This window comes from Bombus affinis, chromosome 14 (assembly GCF_024516045.1).
Source record: "Bombus affinis isolate iyBomAffi1 chromosome 14, iyBomAffi1.2, whole genome shotgun sequence".
NCBI lineage: Eukaryota > Metazoa > Arthropoda > Insecta > Hymenoptera > Apidae > Bombus > Bombus affinis.
Genome location: NC_066357.1, coordinates 2,288,969 through 2,304,532, shown reverse-complemented (window position 1 = coordinate 2,304,532; position 15,564 = coordinate 2,288,969). Strand labels below are relative to the sequence as shown.

Below are 15,564 nucleotides of genomic sequence, written 5' to 3'. Positions count from 1 at the left end.
TCGCGATAGAAGTAGCGGAAAATTTGCGGGTAGCCTAAGGAATTAAGTATTTACAAGATATACGCATATACATAATCATTTGGTTGTACAATTGAAATTGTTTTACTTGGAATATAACGCAGGATTTAATATAATTTCTGGAAATGAGAATTTTTCAATTTCAATTTTTAAATTTTGCAGATAGGTCAAATAAAACTTTGTATATTTTACTTTGTCAAGAAGATTAATTTATTCGATAATAATTTGTGAAAGATTAATTCATTCGATACACTTGTTACAGTATCAGAGGATTTCTTTATTTTACATCAATTTTCTCATATTCTATAGTTCCTCTAGATAAACTTGCTTCTAGTAATTAACAAAAGTAACGCATCTCGATACATTCAATATATTTTGGACAGTAAGAGATTAAAATGTACTTCGTGCCCCTTCTCTATATAAGATTCTTTAGTCGTTCACGGGAGATCACGCAATTTGTTACGCGACAACCTTCCACGTCCCTAATTTTCACGGAACCTCTAGGTAAAAATACATGCAGGCAGGATTTACTGTTTAGCTACCGTGGAAAACCATGGCGAATTTATAGAGTGTTTTTCTTTATGTCGATGATACCTGGTCGGCTGTCGTCCCACATTATGCCAATGACAAAGCGTTACTAAATACGTGGACATACATATATCTCTATCTTTAATACGAATTAAAATACATCGACACTCTCCTTCCTGTCATTAATTTAAATGTATACAATTTCAAACTGTTCCTTTTGTCAATTACAAATCTTTCTGTCTTATTTTATTTTATTTCTTTTACATTGATATGTAAGAAAACTCCGATAATTATAGAATAAGATAGTCGTATAAAACAGTCCTCGCTTTCAAAAACATATTACTACTAATGTATATGGAATAACAAACAAAAGCTTTGCAATTCAAACTCAATCCTCACTATGTCGAAAACAATTTCTCTCGCCACGAATCTGCATGCGAGTCAATGCATGAATTACACATTTCCTTGACATAAGTAGAGACGCGAGCTACCTTACCGGGAACTAGCCAACAGAAAGTACTTGACTCGAGAAAAGTCAAAGGTTGACAATAGGGGAACACGAGCCACGCCCAAGTGCCGATGACCGAGCGCGACAAAACGATCCGATTTTGCTCGGGACGTGAAGAAAACAGCGGCAGCTTATGAACAGAGGTAGCAAGGTGTTGGCTAGAGCTCTCCTTTTTCCACGAGTAAATTTGACGTTAGCTAAATAAACACATTGAGGCCGGCTACGTTTGAAGTGGTTCCCGTTGACAGGATGACCGTGAACATCGAGCCGATTGTTCCGCCATGGATAGTCGGCTCCCTTTCAAGATCGGCTCGTTTGCCCTCGTTTCCTTCTCTCTCTTCCTCCTCCGCCATTTCACCGTCGTTGCCAATGATTGTTGAATGTTCCTTTTGGAAAGATCAGGAATCAAGATCATTCTACGCGCGTTCCGTCGGCCTCGAGCACAACGGAACGCTTCAAAGAAATCCGCTTGCTATTATTTTCATTCTCCGGCCAAACTTTGCAGTGATTTCAAGACACATTGACGTCAAAAGTAATGTTCGTCTTCGACACTCGTCGCTAAATTGTACAATCTTGCTTCGTGTTCACGATGAAGCATTTTTTTTTTTTCTTTTCTTGTTGCAGTGATGGAATTTGATCTTGGTATTAAATCCGCTCTTCCTTCTAAGTCGTTCGTATATTGTACATTCTTTTTTAAGAAAAGCGATCGCCGTGTTATAGCTACGTTTATGTTACGGTCACTGAAATAAAACCCAATTGATTATTTGAAAAAAAAGAGACGCGGGAATTGCTACTGAAGAATTTAATAATCCTTTTATAAACATACTTAATATCGTTTCTCTGCCTCATCATTGGCTACAAAAGTCTATTAGATAAAACAACTCTGTACACGTTATACAAAGGTTTCCACGTATAGGAACCTTACCGATATCATATCACCATAAACATCAAAATACACGAAAACGATGATATTCGATATCTAACACAACCAGAAACCGGGATTAAATTAGATTTGCGCGATTTCATGAATTAAATACAACTTACGATTCACCGTGCGTTTTTAAATGTATTTTTAAGGTAGTTCTGTTAATAAAAGTTTTGGAACATACGGGACAAGAATGTGCACGGGACAGGTGGTACTTTAAATGTTCGTTGAGTTGTATGCTCGTTTTAAACAGTTTTTTACAGATATTACACTTGTGCTCTTCCTCACTATCTTTTTCCAAATGAGTTCTAGTATGTTTATCAACTTCACCGACGTTATCAAATTCCATTGAACATACTCTACAACTGAATTTTACAGCTCGAAGAATACCTATTTGGCTACCAGTTAATGGATTAGGTACTGGAAATACATTGTTGGTACTATCACCAATATTGCACCTCAGTCCCTCTTTCTTTTTATGGGAATTTATATGATTCCTATAAAAATATTCCCGCATTAGAATCCACGTTAAATATTATAATGTTTTATTGATATACATTTATAATCACAGATGCTACCTGTAGGCTTGTTCATTTCTAAACGTAATGTTACAACTAATACAACGGTGTTCTCGTTGAGATATTTGCTGTGTCAAAGATGGTGCAGTCACTTGCAGAATTGTGTTTTGTAATTGTATAGTAGGATGAACGATTAGATAATGTTGCCTCACATCTTCCTTAAGTTCAAACGTTTCTGTACACTGATGACACTTATATGGATGCAATGGATCGGTACTGACATGTAATCTTATATGCTTATCATAAGTCACTTGTGAGCTACATTCAGTTTGGCACATATCACATACAAAATGAGTTTTAGTATGAAGATACAGAGATTGTGAAGATGAAAAAGTTTGATGACACATGGTACAAATATTTCTCTCCACTTGGTCATCACTTTGTTTCATTACATAATATTTATCACAGTATTCACATTGAAATGCTGGCTTTGAATCGTAAATTGACTTTTTCAATTTACATCCACCTTCTTTACAAATTTCTTTTTTCCTAACTTTTTCTAGAGACTGATTTCCTTGATTAATATTATACATATTCTCTGAGAATCGTTGGCTTCCTTTTGTTAGCTGTGCCAACATTCTGAGTTTTTTTGATCTTGGACATGGCTTCCCATATATTTTATCTATTTGTATCGTTAAACGATATAGTTTCTTTTCTATTGCCACTTTCTGATACAATTCTGGTTTTATATCAACAGATTCATTTAATGATATCTCATGATCAGAACATATGTCCATTTTCTCTTCTCCATTCATTTTATCATTCTAAAACACCATAGTTCTTTAATAAAATATTAACCACAGCAAATAAAACTCAAGAAAATAATAAAATTGTTTACATTTTCTAATTGATTGCAAGGACTTTGTGGCGGAGTCACAGGGCTATGAGAATCGCTATCCAACTTTTTCTGCTTTATTGATGGAATTGTAGATGATCTACACCTGAGTTCATCTTCGGCTTTACGTTTTCTTTGGCCTTCTATAACAGAAATATTTTTAAGAATATTGATACTGAAACAAATTAAAGATTCTTACTATAGTTACACCTACCATCTAATTTGGTAAAAATAGTTGGGACAGCATTAGAAATTAATTCCATTGAATCAGTAAAACATGTTTTATCAAAGTGCAATTCACAGAGGTAGAGCATCTTATCACTTTCAGTATTTTCATTCAATTGACAGTTCTTAAACCATTCATTTCTTCGACTGAAAATATCAAATAACGAACATAAATGTTATGCATCACAAGCATAGAGCAATTATAAACAATCAAATAACAAATACTCACTCAGTTTCTTGAGGAAAACAAAATAATAAAATATCTTTACCATCAATTTTCGTATTTTCATTTGAAAGACAACCGTGTGCTTTGCAAGATAACATTGTATTAGTGAAAAAGATATTCTTAAACAAATACAAACTTTCATAAAAACTGAATAGTAAGTGTGGACAAGTAAAATTGCACACAAACGAATCCTAACCTAAAATCTGAAAATTTTTTGCGAATGCTAATAACTGGTATTCAAAGCTAAAAATTAATAAAAGCGATAAGGGATAAGTGATGTATAATAACCAAAAAAAATTGCATTTAAAGTACGGTAGTTATACTATACAATACAAGCGGCTACAGATTAATTGATGGAATGAAATTTAACCAATAACGTTCTTCCTCTGTTGCATGGCATAGTTTATATATGTACGTCAATTGGTTACCGTATTACATGTATATAATATCTGGTAATATGCAACTGGTCTCCCTAAATATGCATGGGAGAGTATGTAAGGATAAACATGTATGTGAAGTTACACGAATCTATCTAAAATTGATATGTATCTTGTAACAGACACAAATGGTATTCTTATCTCTATATATACACATTTTACTTCAGTATTCTAAGCAGTGTTGAAATTATTAAACCAAGAAAAACATGTAAGGAAAACAAATTATTGTGAAAATAGATTTTTCATTAATTTTATTTGAAATGTACATATATTATACAACAAATACATTATTTCCAATTACTTTGGTGTTTACTCTTTCTCAAATTGCATGGCATCCTTGTAATGTGGAACTACTAATTGTAAGTTGAATTAAGATTTAGACATGGAAACTACAACATCCGCAATTTTACAAGAAAGATCAAAAATATCTTTAATTGCAGCATCTATATTTATCTGCTGTGTGTTTGAAGTTTGAATGCTAGATTTTTTTGGTATTATGCTTCTATTTGGGGTAGATGCTGCATTATTATCTGAAAAGATATGTAAAACTTTTATGCTTAAATATACTAACATATTAGCTTTTTTCTTTGAGAACATTATTACAAACTTTTCAAATAATTCTTCTTTCTATCACTAGTGGAAAATAATCTAGAATATTTTGGAGAAACATTGAGTCTATTAACAGAGGTTGTTTGGTATACTAATTGTTTTTGCGGAGATTCCCAGTTTGGTGTGACACTCTCTAGGCTATCATTAACTTGATATCTTGTTGGTCTTCCAAACGGAATATTGCATTTGTGTCTTTTAAACAAGTATTTATATTTCCCTAAAAATAATTTTTTAAATATTAAAGTTTATTATTTATCTGGTAAGAAACCTTACCTTCTATTGGAGAGACCAATATTTGATTTGCTATCTTTTCTTCCCATATATATTCAGTACATAAATTAAGTTCTGGTGAATTTAAAATTGTGTCTAAACCCATAAAATTTAATATATCTTCATCTAATGTATAATTTATAGGTTTTTTTTGTAAACTATGCTGTACATCATATAAGTTATTAGAAACTTGTTTCATAAGTTCTTCAAATGATTCTTCTAGAGATTTAACTTTTTTACAATGCTGTATTATTTCTTTATCACAATTTAATAAATCTGATGACTTATCCACTTTTAAATAATATTTTATTTGTTTTAGCATTTGATCAAATCTTGATAATAGGATTTTAAATACTAAGCATCCTTTTATATATAATCCATTACCAAGCTTTAAATTGAATGCATTATAAATTATTTAGATAATTTTCTAATCCTTATGTGAAATATACTTTAATTTATATATTTTTTACCTGGATATTGTTACTTGAATACAACAAAAGTGTTTCACTATTTATTTTTTGAAGATTTCTTCCATCAAGGAATATGCAGTTTATACATAAATTCGAAATTAAATTTTGTAATGTGCTACTAAAAGTCTGTAGCTTCTTAAGCTTCAAATATTTTTGGTTTAGAAATTTAATATTTTGAGCAACACTTCTCTTCCATGCTGAAAATTTGTAAATTCGTAGATATTATAATTCAGTTTTAAAATTAGCTTAATTATTAGTATAAAATATTATATCAAATACAAACAATTTATAATTTCTGCATCATCAATATCTATTAATCGCTTTGCAATTAATGAATTTACTGGAAGTTTAGGTATTAATTTCTCTATGTTACTTTTTACTTCAAAAATAGCAGTTTGTACTTTTATTAACTCAATAGCGTTACACCTAAAAAAACAAAGTTTTTATCTAACATATGTCTTGAGATTTTTGTAATATTTTTGAGATATAAAATAAAGATATATATATTTTACCGCATGTACTGTTCAAAGGATTTCAAACTTAATTTTGTGTTTTTATGAAATTTAGAAATGGTATTATCCTTCTCTATATTTTTAATGGTAAAATATGTTTGAACTATGTGCTTACTATCACCAATATTAGGAGCTTGTAATAATTCAATTTTACCTACACAGAATTAATCATCAATGTATTAGCAAATATTATGAATGATATTAACTTATGTCAAAAATTTTTAAAAATAATTTTTAAAATAAAAATTTACATGTTTTACTAATGTAAGCTTTTAAGCTAATTTCTGATATTTTCCACATAAGAATTAAAATCTTTTTTCCCCCTGCTTGTAGCAAATGTGACATAAGTACTGATGGAAAATTTATATCTGGATTCTCGTTTGCTAAAACTGCAAAATATTCTCTTATTTCCATACGGTATCTTTTCTCATCCATCTTATTTAGAATTGGCCATGTAACCATTTTTTTAAATCGTTTTGCATTATGCACAGATAAGAGATAATGGGAAGTGTGAATAAAACCTGTGGTATTCGGTTTGTCAAACATTCCCTATACATTGTATTATATAAAAAATACTAATATTAATGGTAATTATATAAATAGGTTTCATTTTGCTAATAATACCTTTTTAAAGTGTATTGTACACTCATAGGATGCAGGTACAACTTGCATAAGTAAAAATACATTTTTATAAAATGATTCATTAATCATACTGTGCTATTTTTTTAATTATATTATTTTATAACTGTACATACAACATACTGCTGTTATCATAAATTAAACATAAATAAGTTGTATTTCAAAGGCATTTCAAAGACATAAAAAAAAATATTTGTGTACAAAATATGGATTCCCTATACATATATATACACACACACACACAAATATATATTGTTAGCTTATCAGAAGAATGACAACTAAAGAAAGTAATTATACAATCTTTAATAAATGTTATTTTATTGCATATTTCCTACTATTACATATTATTATATACTACTATATATATATTATAAGAAGAGAATTACAAAAAGGATTTTGAATTATAATATTGTCTTTGTTAAATAATATAATTTTATCAAATAATTATAACATCCCTATTCTAGAGAATAATAGTTTTCTATTTTATATAAGAAGAGAAGGTTATGAGTATCTTTATTCATTAACTTCTTATATCATTAATACTATTATAATGCTAAATATACAAAGAAGGAATATTACATTTTTAAACATTATAAACAGTTTTCAAGAAATACCATTATGAATAAAAAAATATTTAATTTCGTAACGCCTTAAGTTTTCTTTGAATGTTACTTTTGGGTACTGAGACCCTTTCTTGCATTTAGATCCAACAATACAATTATGTACTAATTACTAATACTAATGTACTTCATACTATGGGACTTTTAAAAAATGATCACTTCTGTGTAAGGCGGCGCCACTAGATTGTACCATAGCAACTCATCTCGGTGTCGTCGTGAAAGCTTTCAACACTATGAGCCATACACAGTGAAATGTATCTGTCGGATAGTGGCGTGAAAATGGCGGTGTAAAATGGCAGGACGTAGATCGACGTTGACAAATGCCGATTCCCTATCGGGATCTGGAAACACCGATCCTCTAAGGGAACTGTTCGAAGCATGTAAAACCGGAGACCTTGCAAGGGTAAAGGCGTTGGTTACGCCGAAGACGGTCAATGCTCGAGACACTGCCGGACGCAAGTCCACCCCTCTGCATTTTGCAGCTGGTAAGCATCATTTTTGCACCAGCTTTTCTTATTCTTTCGCACTGATAAAATCCAATATGCAACTTGGAATTTCCTTCGATTCATAGCCTCCGATTGAAACCATAAGATTTCGTTGTCATGTCGCGGACTTAAAACAATTCGAACACTTAGTTCTCAATGTTGTCATATTACCATTTGAATAATTCTTTCGAAATCGAATATATTTATAATGAAACTTAAATATATTTTGTACTATAAAAGAACTAAAATAATTATTGCTGGACACAAATCTATATTTTCTACATTTCGCAAATGAAGAACATAATCTTTGTACCAAGTTTTCTTATCCTTCTACATTGATAATATCTAATACATAGTTTAAAATTTTCCTTATTACATCACTTATGATTGGCAATGTACGATTTCATTGTTACATTAAAAGTTAAAATAATTAGAACACTTAGTTTACAATGTTGTCATTTTATAATTTAAATAATGTTATTTGAAATAATGGAAGATAAACATATTTTTTATAAGAAGAAAAGACTGAGAAAATTGTTATTATTTATATTGTGTTTCTAATGTTTATTTTTTATTTCTAATATACAGGTTATGGTAGGATAGATGTAGTAGAATTCTTGCTGTCTGCTGGGGCATCCATTCAAGCACGTGACGATGGAGGTCTACATCCTTTGCATAATGCTTGTTCTTTTGGACATTCTGATGTTGTAAGACTGCTCTTAGAAGCAGGGGCTAATCCAAACACTAGAGACAATTGGAATTATACACCTTTACATGAAGCTGCAATTAAAGTATGATTTTATTCCATTTAATTTACTAATTTTCATTTAATTTCAAGACAATTTTATTAAATCTAATATACTGATTATTCTAATAGGGTAAAATAGATGTGTGTATTGCTCTGCTACAACATGGAGCAGATGCCAATATAAGAAATACAGAAGGGAAAACAGCATTAGAATTGGCAGATCCTGCAACTAAACCAGTATTAACAGGAGAATATAAGAAGGATGAATTGTTAGAAGCAGCAAGATCTGGAAATGAGGAGCGTCTTTTACAACTTCTGAATCCTTTAAATGTAAATTGTCATGCGAGTGATGGCAGAAGATCTACTCCATTGCATTTAGCTGCTGGATACAATAGGTCAAGACTGGTGCAAATTTTATTGCAAAATGGTGCAGATGTGCATGCAAAAGATAAAGGGTAAATATCTCTTTAACGCCAGCATTATCTAATGTAATTATTAAAAGTTGCCATATGAAATAATTCGTTTCCAATGATTATGTTATAGAGGTCTTGTTCCACTTCACAATGCTTGTTCGTATGGTCACTTTGAAGTGACTGAAGCACTTCTTAAACACGGTGCAGCAGTTAATGCCAGCGATTTATGGGCATTTACTCCGCTACATGAAGCTGCTAGCAAATCCAGAGTTGAGGTGTGCTCGTTGCTTTTAAGCGAGGGCGCCGATCCGACTCAATTAAACTGCCACAGTAAAAGCGCCATTGACGTAGCCCCGACATTGGAATTACAAGAAAGATTGACATGTATGTTTCCTATGTCAATAGTACTCTTCTAGAAAAGCACACAGAACATGGTTTTGTTAGATACACTTTAATTGTAGACGAATACAAGGGACACTGCCTCTTGGATGCCTGCAGGCAGGCAGATCTTACTAAATTAAAAAAGTACCTGTCCCAAGAAGTTATAAACTTTAAACACCCATATACTGGGGATACACCACTGCACTGTGCCGTTGCATCTCCTTATCCCAAGAGAAAACAAGTAATAGAATCTTTAATTAGGAAAAATGCTGCCTTAAATGAGAAAAATAAAGACATTCTTACACCTCTTCATGTTGCTACTGATCATTCTCATTATGATGCAATGGATGTGCTACTTAGACATAATGCAAAAGTCAATGCTTTAGATGGATTAGGGCAAACTGCACTACACAGGTACCGTGAATTGTCTAGAACATTTAAAGTTTTTTATTTTTTTATTTTATGATGAGAAAACATATGATTCTCTTACTTAAAAAAAATATTATTGCATAAACAGGTGTGTTAGAGAAGACAATGTGCAAGCTTGCAGAATATTGTTATCATACAATGTTGATCCATCTATAGTATCACTTCCGGGCTATACTGCAGCACAAATAGCTGCAGAAAATGTCCTTAAAATATTACAAGGTTCGAAACTAATTCACTGCAGATACCAAATATTTTCCACCTGAAGAATGTTTGTATTCTCATTTTTGTTTTACAGATCCACCGAGTGGGACAGACGACGCGGAAGCGCAGCTATTAGAAGCGAGTAAATCTGGCGACTTAGCGGCAGTAGAAAGAATTTTACGGACGAATCCATTGGCTGTTAATTGTCGAGACTTAGATGGTCGGCATTCCACACCGCTGCATTTTGCAGCGGGATTTAATAGAGTGCCTGTAGTTGAATATTTATTGGCACATGGAGCAGATGTACACGCCAAAGATAAAGGGTTAGTAGTCTGTTACACAATTTATTATATAGTCATTTAAACACAGTAATCAAAGGAAGTATTTAATTTTATATATTTAGTGGACTCGTTCCTTTACACAATGCCTGCTCTTATGGTCATTATGAAGTAACGGAATTGTTGGTAAAACATGGTGCATCTGTAAATGTTGCGGATTTGTGGAAATTCACTCCACTTCATGAAGCTGCAGCTAAAGGAAAATATGAAATAGTTCGCCTGTTACTGAGACACGGTGCAGATGCCACCAAAAAGAACCGAGACGGTGCAACACCTTTAGATTTAGTAAGAGATGGTGATCAAGATGTAGCTGATTTATTACGAGGGAATAGTGCACTTTTAGATGCAGCAAAGAAAGGAAATTTAGCAAGAGTACAGCGACTTATTACACAAGATAATATTAATTGTAGGGATGCACAAGGTCGTAATAGTACCCCATTACATTTAGCCGGTAAGTCTCTTAATTTTTTCTTCCTTTTTTTCGTATTAATTCACGCAATATAACCTGCTAATACCTTAATACAGCGGGATACAATAATTTGGATGTAGCCGAATTTTTGCTTGAACGTGGAGCAGACGTAAATGCTCAAGATAAAGGAGGATTGATACCTTTGCACAATGCTTCAAGTTACGGTCATTTAGATATTGCCGCATTACTCATCAAATATAATACCGTAGTAAACGCTACTGACAAATGGGGCTTTACACCACTTCACGAAGCAGCACAGAAAGGTAGGACACAGCTATGTGCCCTTTTATTGGCTCATGGCGCGGATCCTTTCTCGAAAAATCAAGAAGGACAAACTCCTTTGGACCTAGCTTGCGCTGACGATGTAAGATGCTTATTGCAAGATGCTATGGCTTCACAGCAAGTAGTACCGTCGATACCATCTGGTAACAGTGGCGTCGGAGTTGCCATTAACTTAAACAGTAATGGTAATAATACTATTAACAGTAGGCCACCCAGTATCGTTGCGGGTAAATGTATTTCAATGATACATCTACAATTACAAATATATTTGTATTTTTATATACATATATATGCGCGTGTGTATACGTGTGTATATCATTGAAATTTGTTCAGTTCCAGTTACGCCACCACCACCACTTACTCAAGAAACCGTCATTATGCCTTCTGGAACAGCTATGACTCTATGCGTACCACTTGCTAGACCATCTTCTTGTTTAAGTCCAATGCCGCCATCTGAGACGTGTTCTGAAAGAGATTCCAAAGATTCTAAAGATAATTCGAATATTACGACTGTAGCCGGTTTTCTTCAGAGCCTTGGTTTAGAACATTTATTAGAATTGTTCGAACGTGAACAAATTACGTTAGATATATTAGCGGAGATGGGTCACGAAGATCTGAAACAAGTTGGGGTATCCGCGTATGGTTATAGACACAAATTAATCAAAGGCATGGAAAAACTTTTAAATACAACTGCCGGTACTCCGTGGCAACCGACTATTACACCGGGGACGTTATTAGTAGACTTATTAGCTGAGGATAAAGAATTTCTAGCTGTTGAGGAAGAAATGCAAAGCACTATTAGACAACATAGAGATAATGGCCATTCTGGTGGTATATTTTCTCGGTATAACATAGTTAGGGTAGGTTTGTTATGCGTGATTGTAAAATGTATACTCGAACAACAGCTAACAATTTTAATAATTCATTTATGATTTTTCTAAAATAGATACAAAAAGTGCAAAATCGTAAATTATGGGAACGTTACGCGCATAGAAGACAAGAAGTTGCTGAGGAAGTTGGTGCAGCCGCGCCTTCTTCTCCGAGTACTGGATCCAGGACTACTCCTGGATCGAGCTTGCCACAGGCGAACGAGAGGATGTTATTTCATGGTAGTCCATTTATTAATGCGATCGTTCAGAAGGGTTTCGATGAACGACATGCGTATATCGGTGGTATGTTCGGCGCCGGAATTTATTTTGCGGAGCACAGTAGTAAAAGTAATCAATATGTGTATGGAATATGTGGAGGTACTGGATGTCCTGCTCATAAGGACCGAAGTTGTTACATCTGTCATAGGTAAGCATATAGAAACGAATAAATTTTGAATTTTAAATTATTCTAAAATCATTATTATTATTCCTGACACTTGTAATATTATATATATCATTTACAGACATTTATTACTTTGTCGTGTCACACTGGGAAAATCATTTTTGCAATTTTCCGCGATGAAAATGGCTCACGCACCACCAGGACACCATAGTGTAATGGGTAGGCCGTCCCAAGGTGGTCTAGCTTTCCCCGAATATGTTGTCTATAGAGGCGAACAAGCATATCCGGAATACCTTATCACGTACCAAATCGCGAGACCTCAGCAAGAAAGTGGTGGAAATGAGAGTGTCGAAGAACGGTGATCAGAAGAGTCTAGCCCAGCGGCAAGGTTTCGAAGTCTTTGTTGCTGTCAAAGACCTCGAACGTGTAACACTCTGTCTTGAATCTGGTTGAAACAAATTACGATTTCGTTTTGGAATCAATTCTTCCATTTTTTATCTTCTTTAGCTGAAGTAGAAAAGGGTTGTTCGAATGAATCTACAATACAGTGATAGATAAATTTTATCGATATATAAGTATATATATCGGATCTATTCGTTCAACGTTGAAAAGAAAGAAGACAATTGATAGGAGATTTAATTTTTAGCATTTATTTTGTGATAATATACTGGTCTAATTAGACCACGCAATCGTATACATGCCTGATTATTGATGTATATTGACTGCAGTGTACATATATCAGTATGGATTAGAATATATCGAAGACCAGCATGATTTTTTATGTAAATTTAGGTGTCGATGAACGTGTTTATCTTTATATTCATACGTACGAAACGATGTTTCAATCATCACATCTAATTGTCGATTGATTGCAGCGTGATGTAAAACATCTTTAAAAAAAAATCGTATAAATTTGGTGAAAAAGGAAAGCATAGTATTTCTATATCTTTGTCAATTTCAAAGTAAATAATTGTGCTGGTTAAAGCAATTACTTCAATTACACGCGTTATAGGTAAAGTCCGTGAGTTAATATTTAATTTGTAAATAACTAGAAATACGTTGTAAGTCTTCATAATATAATCATGAGCACAATCTGCAGACTAAAGTCAATTTGTTATTGACTAAGTTCTGAAAAGGTATATCTTCCTAACATAAAGATGAATTAATCGAATCGAATCTCATAAATGATTCCGTTCATGGTAGATTAATTAAAATGATTAATACAACGAATCGTATTATATTTAGTATTCGTATCGTCCGCACATAAATCTTCGTTTTATCGTATAAAATTCAATTCAAACTTTCACATAAAACTAAAGTTTGGACTTTACCTATAACATGTATATACATAAGCGAGTATTTTATATATTCGGTTGATATTTCAGACACAGAATAAATTCACTCGTGTTGTCGACATTATCAACAGGGTTCCTATAAGCTCGTAGCAATTTCAAATACTGTACATAAATATACATTTTATTGTACGTACATTTTTTTTTTCTCCACGATATACTTCGATTACATTCTTTTATCGTGTTTTTATTACTCTTCTATGTATAAGTTTGGATTCTTTTCTCAGGTGATGAACAATATATGTTACACTTCTCCATTCAGTTTATTGCAGATTTATACTTTCATTTGTCAAATTACACAACGAAGCTACTCTTTTCTTGTACGTTTATAGCCGTATAAACTAAAATTGCGAGTAAAAAGTCGACAAATATTTTAATGTGAATCGTATAAACTAATTAATATATCATAATTTTGTATATTTTATTCTATTATATAAAGAAAAGAAAGAATATCAAACAAGATGAACTTAATGTTCTGTAAACAAAAAACTATTTTTATTATTATTTAATGAAATTGCTAAAGAGATCTCTTTAGATAATAGGAATAATCGCGCTTCAATTAATTCACGATATTATTCGTACACATATGCGTTCAATATGGAGATCACATCTCTTAATATTAATGGGAAAAAAGAAGTATGCAAATTTACAATTGTACGTATGTGAAGTACAAGAAAACAGATGTTTTTACGATATCCGAACATGCTCTTAATAATTATTTAGGTGACGGTTTTTATTTATGGGTGTATATATCGAATATATGTGTTCGTTAAATAAGTGCTCAAGAAACTGATGCAACAAATCAACATTTGTTAATTCTGCGCTCTTACACGAAGACACGAAGTAATCAATTATTGTAAACTAACACATGAAAAGATTCTGTCCTTGTATTTACTGTATTCAACAGTCGACAACGTATTCAATTTCTATGCTTTGACTGTAAGAAGATAGACTGATTCTAAGAAAGAAAAAAATCGTTTTACTGTTACATCCGATTTTACACTTTCTTTTCTTCGTTTTTTGCCTTACTACTGATTTCATAATTTAAAAAAAGTACGTACATCAATGTTTCAATAAACGTAATTAGACGGTAGCAATATGCGAAAGAAAAATAATGAAACATAAAAAATTAATACTTTTTGTTCGTGCACTAATTTCTTAATATTTTGTCGTGTTCTTAGCTATATTAGTTTTTCGTTTGTAATCTTTCGTTGTTAATGACAATAGACTTAACGGAGCAAGCTAGAGTATAATAGAAAGATTTACATTGAAGAAATGCGACAGTGTCGTATTACCAAGAGAGCTCATTTATATCTCCGTTTATCCATGTCTCAGACAATGATGAAGAAGCAAACGACTCTGTTTCATTTCTACGACGTATGGTCCTTACATAATTCGTATTTTTTTACAAATTATACGTCATCGATGCTGTTACATTACTGAGAAAATGGGGTATTACTAGTATTACTAGTGGGGTATTACTCATTTATATTCTTATCAAAAATATTGTAAATTACTTATTACAAATTTTATGGGATAGACAATCCTAGTTTATTTTATGATTTATGATTTTTGGGTATTTATGACCTATGCAATCAATCCTCTATGATAAAAGATGCCTTAAAGAAATTTAAATATGGCGGCCAAATAATGACCCGGCTCTACTTTATAGAACCGAGAATCTTATCTAGAAGTAAACAGAACGTACTATGATAAACCAATTCCTTGATTATATATATATATTATATTTTGTCATATATTTTTCTAAGTAATATAAGTGTTACATATATAAAT

The 15,564-nt window shown here is 32.3% G+C and overlaps 3 protein-coding genes across 11 annotated transcripts; 1 reads left to right on the top strand and 2 right to left on the bottom strand.

Annotated features, from left to right (window-relative positions):
- Positions 1-271: 271 nt before the first annotated feature.
- LOC126924241 (GDNF-inducible zinc finger protein 1-like) lies at positions 272-4,249 on the bottom strand. Of its 6 annotated transcripts, none has more exons than XM_050738510.1 (6): positions 4,132-4,249; positions 3,847-4,046; positions 3,607-3,764; positions 3,396-3,535; positions 2,558-3,321; positions 272-2,476 (listed from the first exon to the last, which is right to left on the bottom strand). In XM_050738510.1, the coding sequence occupies exons 2-6, from the start codon at positions 3,939-3,941 to the stop codon at positions 2,095-2,097; spliced, it is 1,539 nt and encodes a 512-aa protein (XP_050594467.1). In that variant the 5' UTR covers positions 3,942-4,046; positions 4,132-4,249; the 3' UTR covers positions 272-2,094. The 6 variants fall into 6 exon arrangements, 5 of the variants coding, with proteins under 5 accessions (XP_050594467.1, XP_050594465.1, XP_050594469.1 ...); XR_007713457.1 differs by having other exon boundaries at positions 1,593-1,794; positions 1,881-2,476; positions 3,847-4,220; XM_050738512.1 differs by having other exon boundaries at positions 1,593-1,794; positions 2,164-2,476; positions 3,847-4,220.
- An 89-nt stretch (positions 4,250-4,338) lies between these two features.
- Positions 4,339-14,758, top strand: LOC126924237 (poly [ADP-ribose] polymerase tankyrase). Of its 4 annotated transcripts, none has more exons than XM_050738499.1 (13): positions 4,339-4,639; positions 7,571-7,885; positions 8,474-8,676; positions 8,763-9,088; positions 9,177-9,430; positions 9,508-9,841; positions 9,945-10,075; positions 10,152-10,380; positions 10,461-10,846; positions 10,921-11,127; positions 11,480-12,006; positions 12,093-12,442; positions 12,540-14,758. In XM_050738499.1, the coding sequence occupies exons 2-13, from the start codon at positions 7,693-7,695 to the stop codon at positions 12,778-12,780; spliced, it is 3,381 nt and encodes a 1,126-aa protein (XP_050594456.1). In that variant the 5' UTR covers positions 4,339-4,639; positions 7,571-7,692; the 3' UTR covers positions 12,781-14,758. The 4 variants fall into 4 exon arrangements, with proteins under 4 accessions (XP_050594456.1, XP_050594455.1, XP_050594457.1 ...); XM_050738498.1 differs by having other exon boundaries at positions 10,921-11,373; XM_050738500.1 differs by lacking the exon at positions 10,921-11,127.
- On the bottom strand, positions 4,515-7,152 carry LOC126924240 (uncharacterized). Its single transcript, XM_050738507.1, has 8 exons — positions 6,766-7,152; positions 6,393-6,690; positions 6,142-6,295; positions 5,913-6,055; positions 5,630-5,826; positions 5,163-5,547; positions 4,888-5,106; positions 4,515-4,810 (listed from the first exon to the last, which is right to left on the bottom strand). The coding sequence occupies exons 1-8, from the start codon at positions 6,850-6,852 to the stop codon at positions 4,650-4,652; spliced, it is 1,644 nt and encodes a 547-aa protein (XP_050594464.1). The 5' UTR covers positions 6,853-7,152; the 3' UTR covers positions 4,515-4,649.
- Positions 14,759-15,564: the final 806 nt, after the last annotated feature.

Coding starts and splice junctions, on each gene's coding strand:
- LOC126924237 (XM_050738498.1), top strand. CDS start 7,693: ATGGCAGGACGTAGATCGACGTTGACAAATGCCGATTCCCTATCGGGA. Junction 9,431..9,507: donor ATTACAAGAAAGATTGACAT/GTATGTTTCCTA, acceptor CTTTAATTGTAG/ACGAATACAAGGGACACTGC. Junction 10,076..10,151: donor TGTCCTTAAAATATTACAAG/GTTCGAAACTAA, acceptor TTTGTTTTACAG/ATCCACCGAGTGGGACAGAC.
- LOC126924241 (XM_050738510.1), bottom strand. CDS start 3,941: ATGTTATCTTGCAAAGCACACGGTTGTCTTTCAAATGAAAATACGAAA. Junction 3,765..3,846: donor TGTTTTCCTCAAGAAACTGA/GTGAGTATTTGT, acceptor TGATATTTTCAG/TCGAAGAAATGAATGGTTTA. Junction 3,322..3,395: donor CTTGCAATCAATTAGAAAAT/GTAAACAATTTT, acceptor ATGGTGTTTTAG/AATGATAAAATGAATGGAGA.
- LOC126924240 (XM_050738507.1), bottom strand. CDS start 6,852: ATGATTAATGAATCATTTTATAAAAATGTATTTTTACTTATGCAAGTT. Junction 6,691..6,765: donor GTACAATACACTTTAAAAAG/GTATTATTAGCA, acceptor TACAATGTATAG/GGAATGTTTGACAAACCGAA. Junction 6,296..6,392: donor AGCTTACATTAGTAAAACAT/GTAAATTTTTAT, acceptor AATTCTGTGTAG/GTAAAATTGAATTATTACAA.